Genomic DNA, 22,536 nt, shown 5'->3' with positions numbered 1-22,536 from the left:
CATAACCATATAACAAACCCTTTCTCTAGTGTTCAGTGATTTTTTTGTGATATAACAGAATCAGTGATTACATCTCCCCTGACAAGTGTGAGCTGCAACTCCCAAGGTTTGTAGTCTATGAGCTGACCAAATATGTGTTCTTCAAATTAAAGTTGTTAAATATAACAACTTTAGTGACAATTCTGAAGTGACATTTATGCAGTAAAAACAAAAGGAAAGGTACCTATGTAAAGTGATGGCTATGTTAATTAGCTTGTTGTAGTGATCATTTCACAATATACGTATATATCAAAACATCAAGTTGTGTGCCTTAAATCTCATAATTTTTATTTGTGAATTATACCGCAATAAAACTGAAAAAAACACTTAACCATAATACCACTACCACACTCAGAAAAAGGTATGCAGTCAGTTTAACAGAAATTCTTGCTCCAGGAAGAGAAAGCAGAGAACAGCTGGCCAGTTTCTCTCTTGAGATTCTTTAACCTTATGTCTTAAAATAGCTACCTTCTAAACTTCCTTATTAGAAAATTACCCACATATCCTATATCAGTCCGTTTAAATCAAATTCAGTTACCAATACCATATCTCCCCATGAGTTTAGGGCTTTATTTGCATTCAATTTATAACCCAATACCTTGGACTTACAGTGGTGAAGCAAAAGACCATCATAAACTTACCTTTCACACGCATTCCTGCTACCTATGCAAAAATGACACCCACATACACAAAGGCAGAGACACAGATAGAAACAACAAGACCTCAAGACAGTGGACAGACAGAGACAGGCCAAATTCACCAGGGAATAGTATTGCTTTTAGTGGGAAATCATAAACTAACATTGAGATTTATAAAAATGTAACAGTCATTCTGGAATTTTTGCCAAGATCAGAAATGTAGGACCTTAAAGATGACCAACAGTATTCAAATCAAATTTTAAGAATCAATATCAAAGCCACTTACCCCACAGGGGAAATAAAAAGGGGGACCCGTCTGGACATGAACAAAGATTTTGAGATTGTATAAGTTTCAGGTTCTGCCATAAACTCTGGAAAGAATCATGATGATCTGCTATATTTTTCCTTATAGTCATACCCCTCTATTTGAAATACCATGTAAAATTCTGAACTCCAGTATTTTTAAAAGGATAAGAGCCTGAGTTTTATACTATCCAAGTTATGTCAATGACTAAATTAGTCAAGAATATTTAGGTACAGGGCTTCCCTGGTGGTGCAGTGGTTAAGAATCTGCCTGTCAATGCAGGGGACAAGGGTTCAAGCCCTGGTCCAGGAAGATTCCACATGATGCAGAGCAACTAAGCCTGGGTGCCACAACTACTGAGCCTGCGCTCTAGAGCCCGCGAGCCATAACTACCGAAGCCTGCACGCCTAGAGCCCGTGCTCCGCAGCAAAAGAAGCCACCGCAATGAGAAGTCCACGCACCGCAACGAAGAGTAGCCCCAACTTGCTGCAACTAGAGAAAGCCCGCACACAGCAGCAAAGACTCATGGCAGCCAAAAATAAAATAAATTAATTTTAAAAAAAGAAGAATATTTAGGTACAGCCTAATACAACTTTAAGAAAGGTTAACCAGGGCTTCCCTGGTGGCGCAGTGGTTGAGAGTCCGCCTGCCGATGCAGGGGACACGGGTTCATGCCCCGGTCCGGGAAGATCCCACATGCCGCGGAGCGGTTGGGCCCATGAGCCATGGCCGCTGAGTCTGCGTCTCCAGAGCCTGTGCTCCTCAACGGGAAAGGCCACAACAGTGAGAGGCCCGCATACCGCAAAAAAAAAAAAAAAGAAAGATTAACCAAAAGACCACACAAATATGTTCATATCACATAGATAAGCATAACAGGAAGGAAGTTCAATTCAAATGGATAGGTGCATTAGACATAAGGACATACCTTCCTTATGTGAGGGCTATTTATTACTAGCTAAAATTTCCAGGTAACATACTAGAAATCTAATTTCCTGGCTTAAATAAATAGCCAGTCTAGGATAATGGGTTTACTCCTCTGATAGTGGCCATGACTATAGGACAATGAAGAACCTTCCATTCCTACAGTCTACAAAAAAATGACCAGACTAATTCCTTATACCACATTACTCGATATGTTTATGCTTCAGTCCCCAGTAGAGGAATAGCTACATGGTACACAATAAAAAAATATCGAGAGATTTGTTCCCTGAACTCTCAAATTTCCCCCCAATTAACAAGTGAGCTATCAGCAGAACACAGACTTTCCTGCCCCTTCACAACAGTCTTACTGTTCTACAGGTACAGACTTACATTCCAGGACCCCTATATACAAAAACCTATTTCCTACCTACCTACCTCCATCACCACCACCATTCCCTGGCTTTTATTCCTTATACTAACATCCTTTAAAAAAAATCACTAATTGAGAAGGTTTGTTGGATTTAATCAATCAATGCAGCATTCTTCTTTGCCTATAACAAAAAACACTCTGTCCTACATCCTGGCACTGTAAAGCCTCTAGTACAATCCCTGGAAGGAGAACAAAATCTTTGTGGCATACTAAGTACAGAGGACGGATTTCCTCCTCTGGACAGAGATAAATAAATAAACCAATACCAAAGTCAAGTCATACCCTGGGGGCCAGGGTGTAAGAGCAGACTCAATATGAATAATAAATCAGAGCTCTGGGCTATAGGCATGACAACAGTTTAGGTCAGGAAAAATCTTTCAGTAATACTAGGTGGGAATAAATTTGGTATTTTAGAAGGGACAGGGTAATTAGCACACAAATTTCTCTTTTTTTTTTATAAATTTATGTTTTCATTTATTTATTTTTGGCTGTGCTAGGTCTTCGCTGCTGCGCAAGGGCTTTCTCTAGTTGCACGGTGAGCAGGGGCCACTCTCCATTGCGGTGTACGGGCCTCTCACTGCGGTGGCCTCTCCTGCTGCAGAGCATGGGCTCTAGGCACGCGGGCTTCAATAGTTGTGGTGCACGGGCCCAGATGCTCCGCGGCATGTGGGATCCTCCCGGACCAGGGCCCGAACCGGTGTCCCCTGCATTGGCAGGCAGACTCTTAACCACTGCGCCACCAGGGAAGTCCCCCACAAATCTCTTCTATTTGCTAAGTCAGAGTTGAAATGCATTGCGGTTCAAAGTAAGCAGAAAGACAAACTAACACAAATTCTTCATTAATAATTTGCATGCAAGATTTTGAGACTGTAATTACTTTAGGGACTTAGTGTCAAGTAACACAGAAAAGAAAAAAACAGTATATTTTACAGGACCAAAAGAAATGGATTATCATAAACATTGTGTACAAACCACCAAAAAGTACTGGATGCAACATATACTATGGTACCAATGAAGATCACTAGGCACAGGACTACTGGCAGACGTTCATAGAGCAGAAGAAAAAAACAAAAATGTTGAAGAAGACATGATCCAAAAGGTATTCACATAAGGCCAGTAGTAAATGCATTTTAAGTAAACAACTGCAGAGAGAGCAGGGACACATATCTTTCAGCCAGACTTGGAAGGGCAAATCCTTCATCCAAACATCAGATTAAGGGAAAGTTAGCTAGCTTCTGACTCATCAAGGAACATGTTTGTGTTTCTTTTTGTACTTAATAGTAGGTTCTAGAGATAAGCAATTATGCTCTAACATAAAGAATTCTGACTTTATAAAGAACTGGCAAGTTTTGCAGAGTACTTCAAATTCAGGAAGTTTGGAATCTCTTGTTTTAAAAAAAATCTAAGAAATAAGAATTTTACAAATCAAACAGCATTAAAGAATGCAAACAGGTCATGAAGTATCAGCAAAAAGGAATTCTTATTAGCCTCATCAAATATTCCTTCTTTTTAAATAGGAGGCAGAGAAAAATATATATAACTACACCCATAGAGAAAAAAATATATAGAATACACCCACACTGGGACACCACAAAGTTAACATGTAACTTAACGGCAGGATACCAGATAACTGCTCTACAGACAGAATCCCAGACTTTGACTTCTTACGTCAGCAGATCTTTCCCACCATCAACCCCCCTTCCTGCCTCCCTCCTCCCCTCCCCCACATCTCTCCCTTCCCTTACTAAATGAGGCATGAAGGCCTAGATTAGTAAACTTAGTAAAAAAAGTATGAGACCAAAAGTCACAATATGAAAATCTCTATTAAACAGGACAAGAGTGAGAGCGAATATAAAAGACAGAAAGAAAAAGAAAAGGAAAAGGCAATACCCTAAACTCCATAACTAAAATACCAAGAAGTACTAAAAGACTATATGAACCCAGAAAAGTTGTGTTTATATTATGGTCCAGGCACTGTGAGGAACACCAAAAGAAAAGCTGGGCCACCTTCCCAAAAACCCATTCAGCCATGCTAAACACTGTTAAAATCAATTACGGATGTAGATATAGTATTTTTAAAACTTCATGAAGAAGATAAATTTCTGAAAGGCAGATGTGGTTTGGCTTAAAAGGGATGTGTTATTGTTCTGTTTATTGTTATTATTTTTGTTATTATTTTGGGTGCCAAGGGATGCAGACAAAGTGAATGACATCTGTCTGCAATGCAATGTCTAAGAGGCATGCATAGTAAGTATACCATCTGCTATCATAGATGAAATGGAGTGCCTGGGGAAGGAGAGGAAGGGAAAAGGAAGTGTGAAATTAGTTTTTTAAATGTCCATAATCCTGCTTTTCTAAGTGATTTAAGAGACAACTGGGAGGCACTTCAAGATTATAAGAAGGTAGTAACTTCAAAATAGCACTCCAGGGTAGTCTTAGGTTAGAACAAATGAAATAGGAAGATACTAGAGATGGAAAGGCAATTAAGGGCCTGAAAAAAAGAAGTACTCTTTTTACTAAAACGGTGGGCAAAAAGACCTATTACTAGAAATATTATAGACCAGAGAGGAGGCATAAAGAGAAATGATAATTCCTGTGGTGGAATTCAGGCTATTTTCAGTTTTCCTCTTTACACTTTAGTATACTTTCCAGAATGATTGCAGTATTTTTCTATATTTATAATAAAAATCATCATTCAAATAAAGAACAAACATGATGTGTATACACAGCCAAAGAATAATAAATAAATGCCCATGTGACTGCCACACAATTTAAGAATGGAAAAATTGAGTTTGAGTATCCACAAATGATTATATCCTACCCATTCCACCTTCCAGAGGTAACCATTATCCTGAATTTTGTGAAAATCATTCCTTTTTTCTCTACAATTTTATCATATGTATGTATCCCGGAACAATATGTTATTTATTCTGCCTGTTTTGGATTTGTATATAAATGGAATCATAGTTTAGCAGTCTTCTGTGACTTGCTTTTTTCATTCAATATACAAATCTTCCTTGATTTATGATGGGGTTACATCCCAATAAACCCACTGTAAATTGAAAACATGCCTAACTTATCTACTGAACATCATAGCCTAGCCTAGCCTACCTTAAACTTGCTCAGAACATTTACATTAGCCTACAGTTGGGCAAAATCATCTAATACAAAGCCTACTTCATTATAAAGTGTTGAATATCTGATCGAATTTATTGAATACTGTACGGAAAGTTAAAACCAGAACGTTTGTATGGGTACAGAATGGTTATAAGTGTATAGGTTGTTTAACGTCATGATTGTGTGGCTGACTGGGAGCTGAGGCGTGCTACAGCTGCCTAGCATCACAAGAAAGTATCATACCATATATATCACTAGCCCAAGAAAAGATCAAAATGCAAAGTAAGGTTTCTACTGAATGCATATCGCTTTCACATCATCAGAAAGTCAAAAATCGTTAAGTCAGACCATCGTAAGTTGATGGCTGTCTGTAATGCTTGTGTGATTAACTCAAAATGATACATGTAGCTGCAGGCTATCCATTTTCACAACTATATAGAAGTGAAATAAACTACTACTCTAGGAATAAACCATAATTTTTTAATCGATTATATTAGAGTTGGAATGGGTTGTTTCATTTTTCTGTAATCACAAAAAAAATACTACCTTAAACATCCCCAAACATATCTTCTGGTATGTATGTACAAGGAAGTTTCTTACAGCGAATATCCAGGAGTAGAATTACTGAGTAGTAGGGTACCTGCTACTTCAATTTTATTTGACAAATGTAATGACAAACTGGTTTCCTAAATAGTGGTATCAATTTATATTCCAACCAAAAATTTATGTAAATTCTCATTATTCTACCTTGTAGGTAACAATTTTATCTGACTTTTAAATTTCTACTAATCTGAAGGGTATGGTTTAATCTACATTTCTTACATTACTAAAGAGGGTAAGCCTATTTCATATGCTTAAATATCAAGTGGGTTTCCCATTCCGAGAAATGCCTGTTTATGTGTTTTGTCCATTTTCCTGTTGACTCATTTTATTATTTACTTATTCTTCATGAGAATTCTTCTCTGGAGTTCTATGTTGGTTACCAGTCCTCTGTTGATTATATATATTGCAGATATTTTCTCCCAATTTGTAGCCTTGTATATTTATTGTCTTTATGGAGTCTTCTGATGAACAGAAGTTCTTGAATTTTCTATAGTAAAACGTATCAAGCTTTTTAACTTTGCATTTTTCATGTCTTATTTATTAAATCCTCTCTATCCCTTAGGCCATGATATTCTCTCATAGTTTCTTCTAAAATGAAGTATATTGTCTTTCACATTTTACTCCTTAATTCATCTGAAATTCTTACTTTTGGTATAACATGAAGTAGGGATCTAATTTCCTTTTTGTCTATACAAATAAAGAGTTATCTAAGCACGTTTATTGGAAAGTCTAAGAGTATAATTTTCAAATTAAGTGCACAATAATTAAAAGAATGCAAACAATGCCATCTAAAACAAAGTATGTGCAAATTAGAGCCTAATTATTTAACATTTATTTAGCACTGAGAGATTGAAAAGCACTTTAGGGAAAAAAAAATCAAATTTTTAATCTTCCAATACAGCAAAAGAGGCAGCGAAGGAAAATAAATCTAATGGATAGATCAGGCAATGATGTGATGAGGAAAGCATCAGAATTTCCACACATCCTCAGCTTATAAAAAGACCCAAAACACAGCCTTTGATCCACTAAGCCCATTTACCTATTCATCATAAGCAACTGCTTCTCTGAAAAACTCCCAAGATACAACCTCAGCCCCTTTAGCTTGAAAAACAACTTCCTTTCTGTAACTGGCTATTTCAGAAGGTGTCCCATAAGGTCTGGTGATTGGTTTCCTTTATCTTTCTGACTTATATAATTATATTGATTTATATTAAAGTAACAATTTGTCCCTGTGGAAAATGAAACATAGCAAGACTATGACAGCCAATTCTCCAGAGTCCCATCTGGGTCAGTGAAGAAAATGGCACAGTCCTGACTAATCAAAGGCATGTCAGAGGGTCATGTAATTTCCATCATCCCTTCTTGTTACAGATAGGAGTTTCCAGTTTCAGGAGATAGTTCTACCAGGGATTTCTCCAGTATTCAGATCTCTAGCAAGTAACTTGCCTTGTATTTTTGGTTTTAATGCCATGAACCAGACTCCCCTTGGACTTGCTGACCAAAGGACCACTATGTTTCTTGTTTATCTAAAGTTAGATACTTAATGCCAATGTACCTTTCAGAAAAATCAAGCCGAATGCTCTTTTGGATGGACTTCTGTCTGAATGGGCATAGTCAGAAATGTTACAACTGTAAAAATTCTGGTTTTATTAAAATTTCATATTTAAACTCCCCAATTAACCAATAATTTTTTAAAACATCTTTATTGGAGTATAATTGCTTTACAATGTTGTGTTAGTTCCTGCTGTATAACACAGTGAATCAGCTATATATAGACATATATACCCTCCATCTTGCGTCTCCCTCCCATCCTCCCTATCCCACCCCTCTAGGTGGTCACAAAGCACCGAGCTGATCTCCCTGTGCTATACAGCTGCTTCCCACTAGCTACCTACTAGCTATCTATTTTACATTTGGTAGTGTATACATGTCCATGCTACTCTCTCACTTCGTCCCAGTTTACCCTTCCCCCTCCCCATGTCCTCAAGTCCATTCTCTACATCTGCGTCTTTATTCCCGCCCTGCCCCTAGGTTCTTCAGAACCATGTTTTTTTTTTTTTTTTTAGATTCCATATATATGTGTTAGCATACAGTATTTGCTTTTCTCTTTCTGACTTACTTCACTCTGTGTGACAGACTCTAGGTCCAAACACCTCACTACAAATAACTCAATTTCGTTTCTTTTTTTTTTTTGCGGTACGCAGGCCTCTCACTGTTGTGGCCTCTCCCGATACGGAGCACAGGCTCCGACACGCAGGCTCAGTGGCCATGGCTCACTGGCCTAGCCGCTCCGCGGCATGTCAGATCTTCCCGGACCAGGACACGAACCCGTGTCCCCTGCATCGGCAGGCAGACTCTCAACCACTGTGCCACCAGGGAAGCCCAATTTCGTTTCTTTTTATGGCTGAGTAATATTCCATTGTATATATGTGCCACATCTTCTTTATCCATTCATCTGTTGATGGACACTTAGGTTGCTTCCATGTCCTGGCTACTGTAAATAGAGCTGCAATGAACATTGTGGTACATGACTCTTTTTAAATTATTAACCAATAATTTATATTCTATATTTTGCTAAAAGTTATAATGGTTCCAAACAAAGGGTGGAAAAAAAAGATATTTGTGACCCTAGTGGCAAAAAGTTCAGAAGACTCAGTTATCTCTTTCCAGAAATATCTGCCTACCATGGACTAAAACTTCAAACTGATGTTGGTCAAAAAACTGTTTTGAGTCAGTTGTTGCAAATTTAACTGCGAAATTCTCCTGGATTTTTTGGTCACAATTCCTGCTCTCAGGTATAAAAGCAACTAAATTAATAATGATCACAACCAAGCATCCCTGTGACAAACCAAGAGTTCAGACTTCATCAGACTGAAAAATGACTCTAGAAGCTTACTCAGAACTTTGGCATACTCATCCAACCATAAATAACCCATTGTATATCAGGACCAAGAAAACAGCAAGGATGAGTGTTGGAAAAGTAATAGAGAATGGGCCCTTCCACATCCTAGTTCTTTCTCTTTAGCAACTTACCTAAAGAGAACTCTCTCGCATTAGGGCATTTTATTTGTCTCTAAATGAATCCTCAGTTTCATTTTATTCAGAAATGGAAAACTTGGAGTCAGATAATGGGGTACACAACTGATATAAAGAACCTATTGATTATTACATGTGATAATAGGAAATATTAGGGAATGGGAAAATGGGAAAATTTTAGTACTGGATTTTCTTTTTGTTGTTGTTGTTGTTGTTGTTGTTTGTTTTTGGTGGTACGCGGGCCTCTCACTGCTGTGGCCTCTCCCGTTGCAGAGCACAGGCTCCGGACGCGTAGGCTCAGTGGCCATGGCTCACGGGCACAGCCGTTCCAGAGCATGTGGGATCCTCCCGGACCAGGGCACAAACCCGCGTCCCCTGCATCGACAGGCGGATTGTCAACCACTGCACCACCAAGGAAGCCCTGGATTTTCTTTTTTTAATAAATTTTTTTCTTTTTCTTTTTGGCTGTGTTGGGTCTTCGTTGCTGCACGCGGGTTTTCTCTAGTTATGGCGAGCGGAGGCTACTGTTCATTGTGGTGCGCAGGCTTCTCATTGCGGTGGCTTCTCTTGTTGCGGAGCACAGGATCTAGGAGGACAGGCTTCAGGAGTTGTGGCACACGGGCTCAGTAGTTGTGGCTCGGGGGCTCTAGAGCGCAGTCTCAGTAGTTGTGGCACATGGATTTAGTCACTCCATGGCATGTAGGATCTTCCCAGACCAGGGCTCGAACTCATGTCTCCTGCACTGGCAGGCAGACTCTCAACCACTGTGCCTCCAGGGAAGCCCCCTGGCTTTTCTTAATAGAAAGAGTTTGTTGCTAAATTTAGCTTTAATAGACAATATTTAATTCCATGAAAAACAGTTGGTTGTTTATTCTTTCAAAACGAAAATTTAGTGTTAGCTTTTCGGATAAATACTCAAAGTCTAAGCAAGTTTAAATAGTATCCAATCACATTAAATAGAGTTGTATGGGCAAAAGGTTCAGAGAAACAGAATACCTAAACCAAGTAGTAGTTATTTGAAACAAGCAAAACTAATCATACTTATCCTTTGTACTAAACCACATGCAAATAATGCAGTAACAAATTCTTTAGCATCAACCTGAATAACCAAACCACCTTAATATTGATCATTAACCTAATGACAGTGAGAAGAAACAAATTTGAAGTATTTACCTTGAGAGCACAAAAGATGCAGGAATCTCCCATGCATTTGTGAGTTGTAAGCTGCCTAAAGCTACGTCTGAAGATGTCCAAGTGCCATAAAACCTGATGAAAAGGGAAAATACTTCATTATTCTACAAAAACCTCCCATTTAATTTCAAATTCAAGAAGTCAAGCAAACATAGGTAGACAATAGACATTGTTACTCCCAAGAGAAAAGCTCATTCTAGTGTATTAAAAAAAAGGTCAAAAACGGTGAGGTATCCAACCAGAGGGATAGGTGACCATATTCTGGAAAACACACTAATTCGAACATAAAGTAGGTCACACAGAGAAAATATGATACTAGATACATCAAATGTGATCCTAAAGAGGGAAGTTATGGGTTAAAAACTGCGGAATAAGGATTTATTTCAATGGTCCACACAGGGAAACCATGAATATTTTAAAACTTACTTAGAAGCTTGAATGGTAGTGTGGAATTTTGTCTTTGTTAGATTTCTCAATTTTTGGACCTTTCTGAGAGAGGTGTGACCTCCTTAAGTCAACAGAATAAAAAAAATAATGCTGATATCAACAGTAATAAATCGGTTCATAGGGGGCAGAGTCAAGATGGCATACTAAGAGGACGCGGAATTCGCGTCTCTGCACAACTAGGGTACCTACCAGGCACCGGTGGGGGACCACGGACACCTAAGGGGACGGGAGGAACCCCCAGCAACCAGGTAGGATGTGGGGCATTGGGGGGAGTGAAGGGGGAAGAGAAGTGGAGAAGGGAGGGGACTGGCATCCCTGAGGGGCGGCTGGGGGAAGGGATCCCATGCCTGAAGGGGGAAACTGGGTGAGCATTGGGAGGGCAGAGGATCAACAGGGATCGTGGCCAGGTTTCTCCTACCCACTTGGGCTCCCAGGAGCCTGCTGAGATGCCAGGCCTGATCCTCTGCCCACTGAGGCCCCCTACAGCCGCACGGGCCTGCAGGAGTGGGAGGGCGGGAAGGGGGAGCAAAAGTAAAGGCTGGACCTCTGGGACTGGCAACCCTGAGTGGTGGCTGAGGGAGGGGAGGAGTTGGTACACCCAGCAGGGCCCACCCATGGTTAGGGGTCCATCAGCAGCAGAGGGGACCCTGAGGGAGACAATGGGGGAGGGGCACAAAGGAATGGAAGAGAACCGGGCCAGCACCTTCTCTGTCCACTTATGCACCAGGGGGTCTATTGGGCTCCCGGGCTAATCCTCTGCCCTCAGAGCCTCCCTCCTGCCTTGCAGAACCCAAGCCCCGCCCCCACACCCCCACCAAAGTTCCCACCTCTACACTCAGAGACACCTTCCAACACGCTGGGCCTAAACCCCACCCATACACCCTCACTAAGGGCCCTACCTCCAAACTCCAGAACTCCACACTTCAGAGGCCCTCCTTTCCACGTGCAGCCTCTCTCCTTCCCGTGCAGGTCCTAAGCAGAGGCCCCGCCCCATGTTTAAACACTGCCCCATCGAGGCCCCACCCCCAAGGCCTTTTACGGCTGAGTGGTTCTGGAGCCTAGGCCCTGCCCCACACCCAAATGTCACTCCCCCACTCACCTATATCCTGCCCCACCCTAAACTCCACCCCTGCTAAGTTCCACCACCACCTAAACTCCACCCACATAGCCAAGGCTTTTCTTTTTTTCCTTTCTTTCTTTTTTCCTCTTTTAGATTGGGGTTCTGTTTCACCTTGTTGATTCATTGTTGTTGATTCTTTTATATTTTTATTTTTCCTAATAAATCTTTTACTTTTTCTAATTTTACTATATTCTTTATACTTTGTTATTATTCTCTCCTTTTGGCTGTTCACCCCACCCCTTTTTTTTCTTCTTTTTTCTGTTGTGGTTTTATTTTACCTTGTTGCAGTTGTTTAAATTATAGTTTTATTTTTCCTAATATTTTTTATCTTTCTAATTTAATTTTGTTTTTTACACTTTGATATTCTACTGCTCCTTTCTTTCTTTCCTTCCTTTTCTTTTTCTTTTTTTTTACCACACCACGAAGCTTGTGGGGATCTTGGTTCCCAGACCGGTGACAGGTCAGGCCCGACTTCCTGTGATGGGAGCTCCGAGTCCAAACCGCTGGACTAACAGAGAACCTCAGACCCCAGTGAATATTAATCAGAGTGAGGCCTCCCAGAGGTCCTAATCACAGCACTAAGACCCAGCTCTAATCCAACTGCCTGCAAACTCCAGTGCTGGATGTCTCAGGCCAAACAACCAGTAAGACAGGAACACAGCACCACCCATCAAAAAAAAAATCAAAGGACAAAAATATATGTTACAAACAATGGAGCAAGGTAAAAACTTACAAGGCCAAATAAATGAAGATGAAATAGGCAACCTACCTGAAAAAGGATTCAGAGTAATGATAGTAAAGATAATCCAAAATCTTGGAAACAGGATGAAGAAAATACAAGAAACATTTAACAAGGATCTAGAAGAACTAAAGAGCAAACAAACAGTGATGAAAAACACAATTACTGAAATTAAATTACTCTAGAAGGAATCAATAGCAGAATAATTGAGGCAGAAGTACGGATAAGTGACCTGGAAGATAAATGGTGAAAATAACTGCCAGGGAGCAGAATAAAGAAACAAGAATGAAAAGAATTGAGGACAGTCTCAGACATCTCTGGGACAACATTAAATGCACCAACATTTGAATTATAGGGGTCCCAGAAGAAGAGAAAAAGAAAGGGTCTGAGAAAATATTTGAAAAGATTATAGTTGAAAACTTCCCTAACACGGGAAAGGAAATAGTCAATCAAGTCCAGGAAGCACAAAGAGTACCATATACAATAAACCCAAAGAGAAACACGCAGAGACACATATTAATCAAACTGTCAAAAATTAAATACAAAGAAAAAATATTAAAAGCAGCAAGGGAAAAACAACAAATAACATACAAGGGAATCCCCATAAGTTTAACATCTGATCTTTTAGCAGAAACTCTGCAAGCCAGAAGGGAGTGGCAGGACACGTTTAAACTGATGAAAGGGAAAAACCTACAACCAATATTATTCTACCCAGCAAGGATCTCATTCAGATTTGATGGAGAAATTAAAACCTTTACAGATAAGCAAAAGTAAGAGAATTCAGCACCATCAAACCAGCGTTACAACAAATGCTAAAGGAACTTCTCTAGACAGGAAACACGAGAGAAGGAAAAGGCCTACAAAAACAAACACAAAACAGTTAAGAAAATGGTAATAGGAACATACATATTGATAATTACCTTAAATGTAAATGGATTAAATGCCGAAACCAAAAGACATAGAAGGGCTGAATGGATACAAAAACAAGACCCGTATATATGCTGTCTACAAGAGACCCACTTCAGACCTAGAGACACATACAGACTGAAAGTGAGGGGATGGAAAAAGATAATCCATGCAAATTGAAATCAAAAGAAAGCTGGAGTAGCAATTCTCATGAGACAAAATAGACTTCAAAATAAAGACTTACAAGAGACAAAGAAGGACACTACATAATGATCAAGGGATCAATCCAAGAAGAAGATATAACAATTGTAAATATTTATGCACCCAACATAGCAGCACCTCAATACAAAAGGCAAACGCTAACAGCCATAAAAGGGGAAATCGACAGTAACACAATAATACTAGGGGACCTTAACACCCCACTTTCACCAATGGACAGATGATCCAAAATGAAAATAAATAAGGAAACACAAGCTTTAAATGACACATTAAACAAGATGAACTTAATTGATATTTATAGAACATTCCATCCAAAAACAACAGAATACACTTTCTTCTCAAGTGCTCATGGAACATTCTCCAGGATAGACCATATCTTGGGTCACAAATCAAGCCTAGATAAATTAAGAAAATTGAAATTGTATCAAGTATCTTTTTCAACCACAACGCTACGAGACTAGATATCAATTACAGGAAAAAAACTAAAAAATACAAACACATGGAGGCTAAACAATATGCTACTAAATACCCAAGAGATCATTGAAGAAATCAAAGAGGAAATCAAAAAATACCTAGAAACAAATGACAATGAAAACACGACAACCCAAAAGCTATGGGATGCAGCAAAAGCGGTTCTAAAGGGGAAGTTTATAGCAATACAATCCTACTTCAAGAAAAAAGAAAAATCTCAAATAAACAACCTAAGCTTATACCTAAAGCAACTAGAGAAAGAGGAACAAAAAAACCCCAAAGTTAGCAGAAGGAAAGAAATCATAAAGATCAGATCAGAAATAAATGAAAAAGAAATGAAGGAAGCAATAGTAAAGATCAATAAAACTAAAAGCTGGTTCTTTGAGAAGATAAACAAAATTAATAAACCATTAGCCAGACTCATCAAGAAAAAAAGGGAGAAGACTCAAACCAACAGAATTAGAAATGAAAAAGGAGAAGCAACAACTGACACTGCAGAAATACAAAAGATCATGAGAGATTACTACAAACAACTATATGACAATAAAATGGACAACCCAGAAGAAATGGACAAATTCTTAGAAAAGCATAACCTTCTGAGACTGACCCAGGAAGAAATAGAAAATATAAACAGACCTATCACAAGCACTGAAATTGAAACGGTAATTAAAAATCGTCCAACAAACAAAAACCCACGTCCAGATGGCTTCACAGGCAAATTCTATCAAACATTTAGAGAAGAGCTAACACCTATCCTTCTCAAACTCTTCCAAAATATAGCAGAGGGAGGAACATTCCCAAACTCATTTTACGAGGCCACCATCACCCTGATACCAAAATCAGACAAAGATGTCACTAAAAAAGAAAACTACAGGCCAGTATCTCTGATGAACATAGATGCAAAAAGCCTCAACAAAATACTAACAAACAGAATCCAACAGCATATTAAAAGGATCATACACCATGATCCAGTGGGGTTTATCCCAGGAATGCAAGGATTCTTCAATATATGCAAATCAATCAATGTGATACACCATATTAACAAATTGAAGGAGAAAAACCATATGATCATCTCTGTAGATGCAGAAAAAGCTTTTGACAAAATTCAACACCCATTTATGATAAAAACTCTCCAGAAAGTAGGCATAGAGGGAACCTAACTCAACATAATAAAGGCCGTATATGACAAACCCACAACCAACATCGTTCTCAATGGTGAAAAACTAAAACCATTTCTTCTAAGATCAGGAACAAGACAAGGTTGCCCACTCTCACCAGTATTATTCAACATAGTTTTGGAAGTTTTAGCCACAGCAATCAGAGAAGAAAAGGAAATAAAAGGAATCCAAATGGGAAAAGAACAAGTAAGCTGTCACTGTTTGCAGATGACATGATACTATACATAGAGAATCCTAAAGATGCTACCAGAAAACTATTAGAGCTAATCAATGAATTTGGTAGAGTAGCAGGATACAAAATTAATGCACTGAAGTCACTTGCATTCCTATACACTAATGATGAAAAATCTGAAAGAGAAATTAAGGAAACACTCCCATTTACCATTGCAACAAAAAGAATAAAATACCTAGGTATAAACCTACCTAAGGAGGCAAAAGACCTGTATGCAGAAAACTATAAGACACTGATGAAAGAAATTAAAGACGATACAAACAGATGGAGAGATATACCATGTTCTTGGATTGGAAGAATCAACATAGTGAAAATGACTATACTACCCAAAGCAATCTACAGATTCAATGCAATCCCTATCAAACTACCAATGGTATTTTCCACAGAACTAGAACAAAAAATTGCACAATTTGTATGGAAACACAAAAGACTCTGAATAGACAAAGCAATCTTGAGAAAGAAAAACGGAGCTGGAGGAATCAGGCTTCTGAACTTCAGACTATGCTACAGTAATCAAGACAGTATGGTACTGGCACAGAAACAGAAATATAGATCAATGGAACAGGATAGAAAGCCCAGAGATAAACCCATGCACATATGGTCACCTTATCTTTGATAAAGGAGGCAAGAATATACAATGGAGAAAAGACAGCCTCTTCAATAAGTGGTGCTGGGAAAACTGGACAGCTACATGTAAAAGAATGAAATTAGAACACTCCCTTACACCAAACACAAAAATAAACTCAAAATCGATTAAAGACCTAAATGTAAGGCCAGACACTATCAAACTCTTAGAGGAAAACATAGGCAGAACACTCTATGACATAAATCACAGCAAGATCCTTTTTGACTCACCTCCTAGAGAAACGGAAATAGAAACAAAAATAAACAAATGGGACCTAATGAAACTTAAAAGCTTTTGCACAGCAAAGGAAACCATAAAAAAGAAGAAAAGACAACACTCAGAATGGGAGAAAATATTTGCAAACGAAGCAACCGACAAAGGATTAATCTCCAAAATATACAAGCAGCTCATGCATCTCAATATCAAAAAAACAAACAACCCAATCCAAAAATGGGCAGAAGACCTAAATAGACATTTCTCCAAATAAGATATACAGATTGCCAACAAACACATGAAAAGATGCTCAACATCACTAATCATTAGAGAAATGCAAATCAAAACTGCAATAAGGTATCACCTCACACCGGTCAGAATGGCCATCATCAAAAAATCTGCAAACAATAAATGCTGGAGGGGGTGAGGAGAAAAGGGAGCCCTCTTGCACTGTTCGTGGGAACATAAATTGATATGGCCACTATGGAGAATGCCTTAAAAAACTAAAAATAGAACTACCATATGCCTCAGCAATCCCGCTACTGGGCATATACCCTGAAAACCATAATTTAAAAAGAGTCATGTACCACAATGTTCAGTGCACCACTATTTACAATAGCCAGGACATGGAAGTAACCTAAGTGTCCATCGACAGATGAATGGATAAAGATGTGTCACATATATACAATGGAGTATTACTCAGCCATGAAAAGAAACGAAATTGAGTTATTTGTAGAGAGGTGGATGGACCTAGAGTCTGTCATACAGAGTGAAATAAGTCAGAAAGAGAAAAACAAATACTGTATGCTAACACATATATATGGAATCTATAAAAAAAAATTGGTTCTGACGAACCTAGGGGCAGGACAGGAATAAAGACACATAGAGAATGGACTTGAGGACACATGGACTGGGAAGGGTAAGCCAGGATGAAGTGAGAGAGTAACACTGACATATATAGACTACGAAATGTAAAATAGATAGCTAGTGGGAAGCAGCTGCCTAGCACAGGGAGATCAGCTCAGTGCTTTGCGACCACCTAGAGGGGTGGGATAAGGAGGGTGGGAGGCAGACGCAAGAGGGAGGGGATATGGGGATATACGTATGCATATAACTGATTCACTCTGTTATACGGCAGAAACTAACACACATTGTAAAGCAATTATACTCCAATAAAGATGTTAAAAAAAAATCTGTTCATAGTTTGTAACCTTGATACAATGTGATGAGAACAACACTTTACTTCTATGGTATTCCTCTCAAAAACCCATAACGCCAATCTAATCATGAGAAGCATATCAGACAAACTGCAATAGTGGGACATCCTACAAAATACTTGACTAGTACCCTTCAAAATTGTCAAAATCATCAAAAACAAGGAAATTGTGTGAAACTGTCACAGCCAAGAGGCGCCTAAGGAGACAGGACAAGTAAATGTAAATGTAGTATCCTGGATGGGATCCTGGAATACAAAAAGACACTTCATAAAAAAACTCACGAAATCTGAGTAAACTATGAGTTCAGTTGAAAGAGAAATGGTGTAATATATAGCATAAATGCCTTAGGAAGCTCCTCTTATCTGGAAAACATTTAAATAGCACCATATATGAAAAGGCACTACTTTTGGAGCACCAGATTATAGCACACCTCCGAGGCTTCTTCATACTTTGGTGTCTATAGATATATATTTCCAAAAGTTCTTTGAAACACGTTACACTTCCAAATAAGCAACGCCTTTTTATAATAAATGTAATGGGTTCAATACATCTGTGGTGAACACAGCTTTCATACCAAAAGTTAGAATATTAGCTCATTGAAACAATTACTTTCAGCTTGTAACATGATTATAACAGGCACTCCAAAACTATCAATGTCTTCCAAGTATAAATATAAAAATAGGTATGTGTGTGTAAGTTATATGTTCTATATGGCACTGGAAATTAGAACAGAAATTTGTAAATATTATTGCTTAGACTGACAATAAAAACAGAACATATAGAAAAAAACAGAATTATAAAAACAGGACTATGGCCTGATAGGAGCTAAACACACACACATCTATATCAACACCTTTTTTTACCTTCCTCTAAATTACAAAAGTATTATTAGTTTATGCAAAGTGACTCAAAAAGCTAATACGTGGGGGGAAAATAGCCTAACCAAACACCCAAACCCACCCCCGCCCCTGCTGCAACTGCATACAATTTGTGGTAGTAATTAGTGAAGGTACTTACACTCTTTCTTTAGTTTGACAGCATAGAATTTTTGACTCTTGACAGCATAGAATGTTTTAATGTTTTCAAATAAAAATTTGAAAACAGAGTATGGAAGTTTCATTACATAAATAATCTTGACAATGAAACTTTGTCATTTGCAACATGGATGGACTTGGAGGTTATTATGCTAAGTGAAATAAATCAGAGAGAGAAAGACAAATACTGTATGATATCACTTATATGTGGAATCTAAACAATAAAATAAACTAGTGAATACAACAAAAAAGAAACAGACTCACAGATATAGAGAACAATCTAGTGGCTACCAGTGAGGAGAGGGAAGGTGGGGGGCAAGATAGGGGTAGGAGATTAAGAGGTACAAATTATTCTGTATAAAATAAGTAAGCTACAAGGATATACCATACAACACAGGGAATACAGTCAATATTTTATAATAACTATAAATGGAGTATAACCTTTAAAAATTGTGAATCTCTATGTTGTACACCTGTAACCTATATAATATTGTACATCAACTTTACCTCAATTTTTTTTTAAAGACATTTTTAATACTACTGAGAAGACTAAACATGGACTGGGTATTAGATAATATTAATAATTTTAGCTAAACTTTTTAGGTGTGATAAAGTCTTTAAGATTATGGTTTTTTTCATGTCCTTATGTACTAGAGAAATACACTGAAGTATTTAAAGATCACATAATGCTTGGGAGTAGCTTAAAATAATTCAGCAAAAAAAGGGGGCCAGTGAATGAACTAAGACTGGTAAATATTAATCATTGTTGAGCCTGGTTGATGTGTACATGAAGATTCATAATACAAAATAAATAAGTAAATAAATAAATAAGCTTGACAAGATCCTTGTACTACAAATGAGGAAATTAAAATACTATTACCTGTACAAGGTCACAAGGCTAGTCTAAAGAAAGGCTAAAACTAGAACCCAGGTCTCCTAAGTCCAGTGCTTTTTATATCAAATATGTTGTCTTGTCTTTTTTTTTGGGGGGGGGGTATAATTGCTTTACAATGGTGTGTTAGTTTCTGCTTTATAACGAAGTGAATCAGTTATACATATACATATGTTCCCAATTGTCTTGTCTTTTTTTCTCTCATAACAACTTATTTTCTCATACATCTGAGGTGTAAAGCTAATATTTTACCCAAGCATAATTATCTTGGGTGGCAAATTTCATTTACTTTTACTGTGAAGAGGAGAAAAAAGGGGAAAGCAATCACTTGAAAGTTAGACCAAGGGGGATGAACAGAACACGCTATGGCCATGATTGGGCAGGGCAGGCAGACAGACAGGAAGCTTTGGGATTCTGAGACAGCTAAAGTGGCAAGCAAGACAAAAAGGGAAAATTTAGAGTAGATAATCACCTTAGAGGAATTTATTTTCTACCAGCTCTGTGCAAGCATATCTGACCAGACACTGCAGGAGAGCTCAGAGGAAGGAGATGAAGAAGTAGACAAAGACTGGACCCCGATCAGAACGTGTGCTAAGAGCCTGAATATTATGAGACAAGAATAATATACCTGATTCATTTAAATTAAGTTCAAAAACAGGCAAAACTAATCTATGGTTGGTGGTTACCCTTCAATAGTGTTCACCCTTGGGGAGTGGTTAGTGACTGGAAGAGAGCACAAGGGAGTCTTCTGGAAGCTGGAAATCAGCTCTTTGTTAATCTGGGTGCTGTTTACATGGTTGTGATCAGTTTTGAAAGCTGAATTGTATAATTATGATACATGCATTTTCCTGTATGTATATTATACATCAATAAAAAGTAAAAAAGAATAACATACCTGAGAATCTTTCACTTGTGGAAAGAATTTTGCTTTCTATACTAGAGGAAAGCAACTAGGGTGATGAGACACCTTCGTCTCAAATGGAAAAAAAGGAAACAGTAGAGACTGTTCAGGAAAAAAGTCAATAAACAAGTAGTAAGATCATCTAGTCCATGTACCTCCCTTTAGACAGCTAAGTAGTAGTAGTTACAGTTATTATTTCTACTATCATTATTACTCTCCTCTTTTACAAATGAGGTAATTGAGACTCAAAGAGATAAAGTGACTTGCCTACGATCACAGAGATTAACTTAAAAAATGATCTTAGGCTGCTGACCTCAAACAGAGACTATCAAGTATTAGATTTAAAAGAGTAATCAGAAATACAGCATCAGCAAGTGAAAGTCAAAGTTCACCAAAAAGAAAGAAATTACCCTTACCTGCAAGGCACTGTTGAGGAAGCAGCTGTTTTGTCCTGGCTCATTGCTGAGGCCTTTGCTGGGGGCTATGGAGGTTGAGCTTCGAGGAGCAAACATCCCTTGGACACTACCACGGCCCCCTGAAAAATAATTTCTCTTCCAAGACATTATTGTTCACATTTAGCCTGAAAACACAGAGGAAGTTTTGTATCTTTGGGGGAGGGAGTTTCTGTCTGCTGAAGTCCTTAATATAAAGAGAATCCAGAATTTTTAACAAATTTATGTTGAAAGATTTTAAATTGACAACATTTCAAACATCACATATGCAGCTCAAGAAACTCAGGTATCCTTAGATCCACATGACAGAGCTGTCCTCTACTTGCTCCAAGCAATGCCCAAAATGTAACATGGCACAGGATTAATTCAAACAGAGAAATCCTTCCTTCGATTTTTCTTGAACTGCCTCCATAAAACCCTGGTGAAGTGGCTGTACTCCTCAACTCCAACAGAATCCAGGATCAGGGTAGGATGTGTTCTTTAGGCTTGTTTATAATGCTTCTTGTGGATTGAAGAATTTTCCAACTGGAAGGAGAGGCAGACGGATAAGCAAGAATCCAACGCAACCCTCCTCGCCTTCTATTGCCTCGTCCCATCATCCTCTGAAGTAAAAACCCAAGTTCTAAGCAACTGACATAGATTCCACAAAGCTAAGAAGCTTGTCTGAAATAGATGGAGTTTCTGTTGTTGTTGTTCTGCTGCTGTTTTTAATATGCCCCCAACATTTTCTAGTATTCCATCCAGAACTTCAGAAAGTCTCTTCTCTTTTCCTCTGTGACTAGACTAGCCAGCTGTGCCAGAGAGCTTTAAAGAAAGAAAAAAAAAAACAATCAAAAGCTTGCGTCATTTAATGACTCTACTAGCTTTGTGCGCTTCTGCCAAGATCAGCGTTGCCTCACCTCTCACTAAAACTTGAAACCGAGACAAACAATGCTTACCACCCCACCCCTGCAAAGAAATCCTAACAACAACAAAAAGGAGAAACACTCAAACCAAAGAGGTGGGAAGAAAAAGGTGTGCGCAGCTTTAGTCTCATAGAAGCCTCCTCCCAAATTTTCTAGGAGGAGAAGAAAGTTGACCTGGACAAAAATAAGAACTGAATGCAAACTTTCCAAAATCAGGCTAAGAAAAAAGTTACCAAGTAAACACACACCAAACTATAAATTGAAACAGTTTGTTTTGGATGTTGTGAGTACAGAAATTTTTCAAGGTATTTTAAATGCTCATGGCTATAAAAGCCTATTTAAAGGTGGGAGGGTCATGTCATCAGTCTAGGCTCTGAGTAAAGATGTCCCATCCCAGAGAAACCCTCATGGTGAGTAAACCATATGTCCTTAACATCCAGTCCAAAAGAACTAAATCTTCTTCTGACCTGTTTGTTTGTATGTTACATTTTTTGCCAGAGGATCAGAGAGATAATTTGGGTTACAAATCACTTAATCCTCAGATTATATCCAAGGCATTCACAATCAGAGGCCATCCATTGACCAACATTAATTTTCAACTAATTAAAATGCCAGTGAGGCAACAAGGGAAAATTTCCTTGGAAGGAAATGCTTCTAATATTCACCTTTAAGTTTTCCTGTAAGGCTGCCAGGTCCACAGAAGGAA

At 38.3% G+C, this 22,536-nt stretch overlaps 1 protein-coding gene across 10 annotated transcripts in view; it reads right to left on the bottom strand.

Moving 5' to 3' along the window:
* The window catches only part of USP54 (ubiquitin specific peptidase 54), a 73,005-nt gene extending 51,260 nt beyond the window's left edge, over window positions 1-21,745 (bottom strand). For 2 of the 10 annotated variants that reach the window (XM_027129883.1, XM_027129880.1), the window contains exons 1-2: window positions 20,890-21,741; window positions 10,262-10,354 (exon numbers count right to left, since the gene is read on the bottom strand). In XM_027129883.1, the coding sequence (XP_026985684.1) occupies window positions 10,262-10,354; window positions 20,890-21,036 (240 nt within the window). In that variant the 5' untranslated portion in view covers window positions 21,037-21,741. Of the gene's footprint in view, window positions 1-10,261; window positions 10,355-11,625; window positions 11,980-20,889 lie in introns of those variants that run through there. The other 8 variants (XM_027129878.1, XM_027129879.1, XM_027129881.1 and 5 more) reach the window with 6 other exon arrangements.
* Window positions 21,746-22,536: the final 791 nt, after the last annotated feature.

The sequence above is a fragment of the Aethalodelphis obliquidens genome, unplaced genomic scaffold, assembly GCF_003676395.1.
Source record: "Aethalodelphis obliquidens isolate GAN/ISIS:26980383/991018 unplaced genomic scaffold, ASM367639v1 scaffold37, whole genome shotgun sequence".
NCBI lineage: Eukaryota > Metazoa > Chordata > Mammalia > Artiodactyla > Delphinidae > Aethalodelphis > Aethalodelphis obliquidens.
This window is presented reverse-complemented; position numbering and strand designations above follow the sequence as displayed.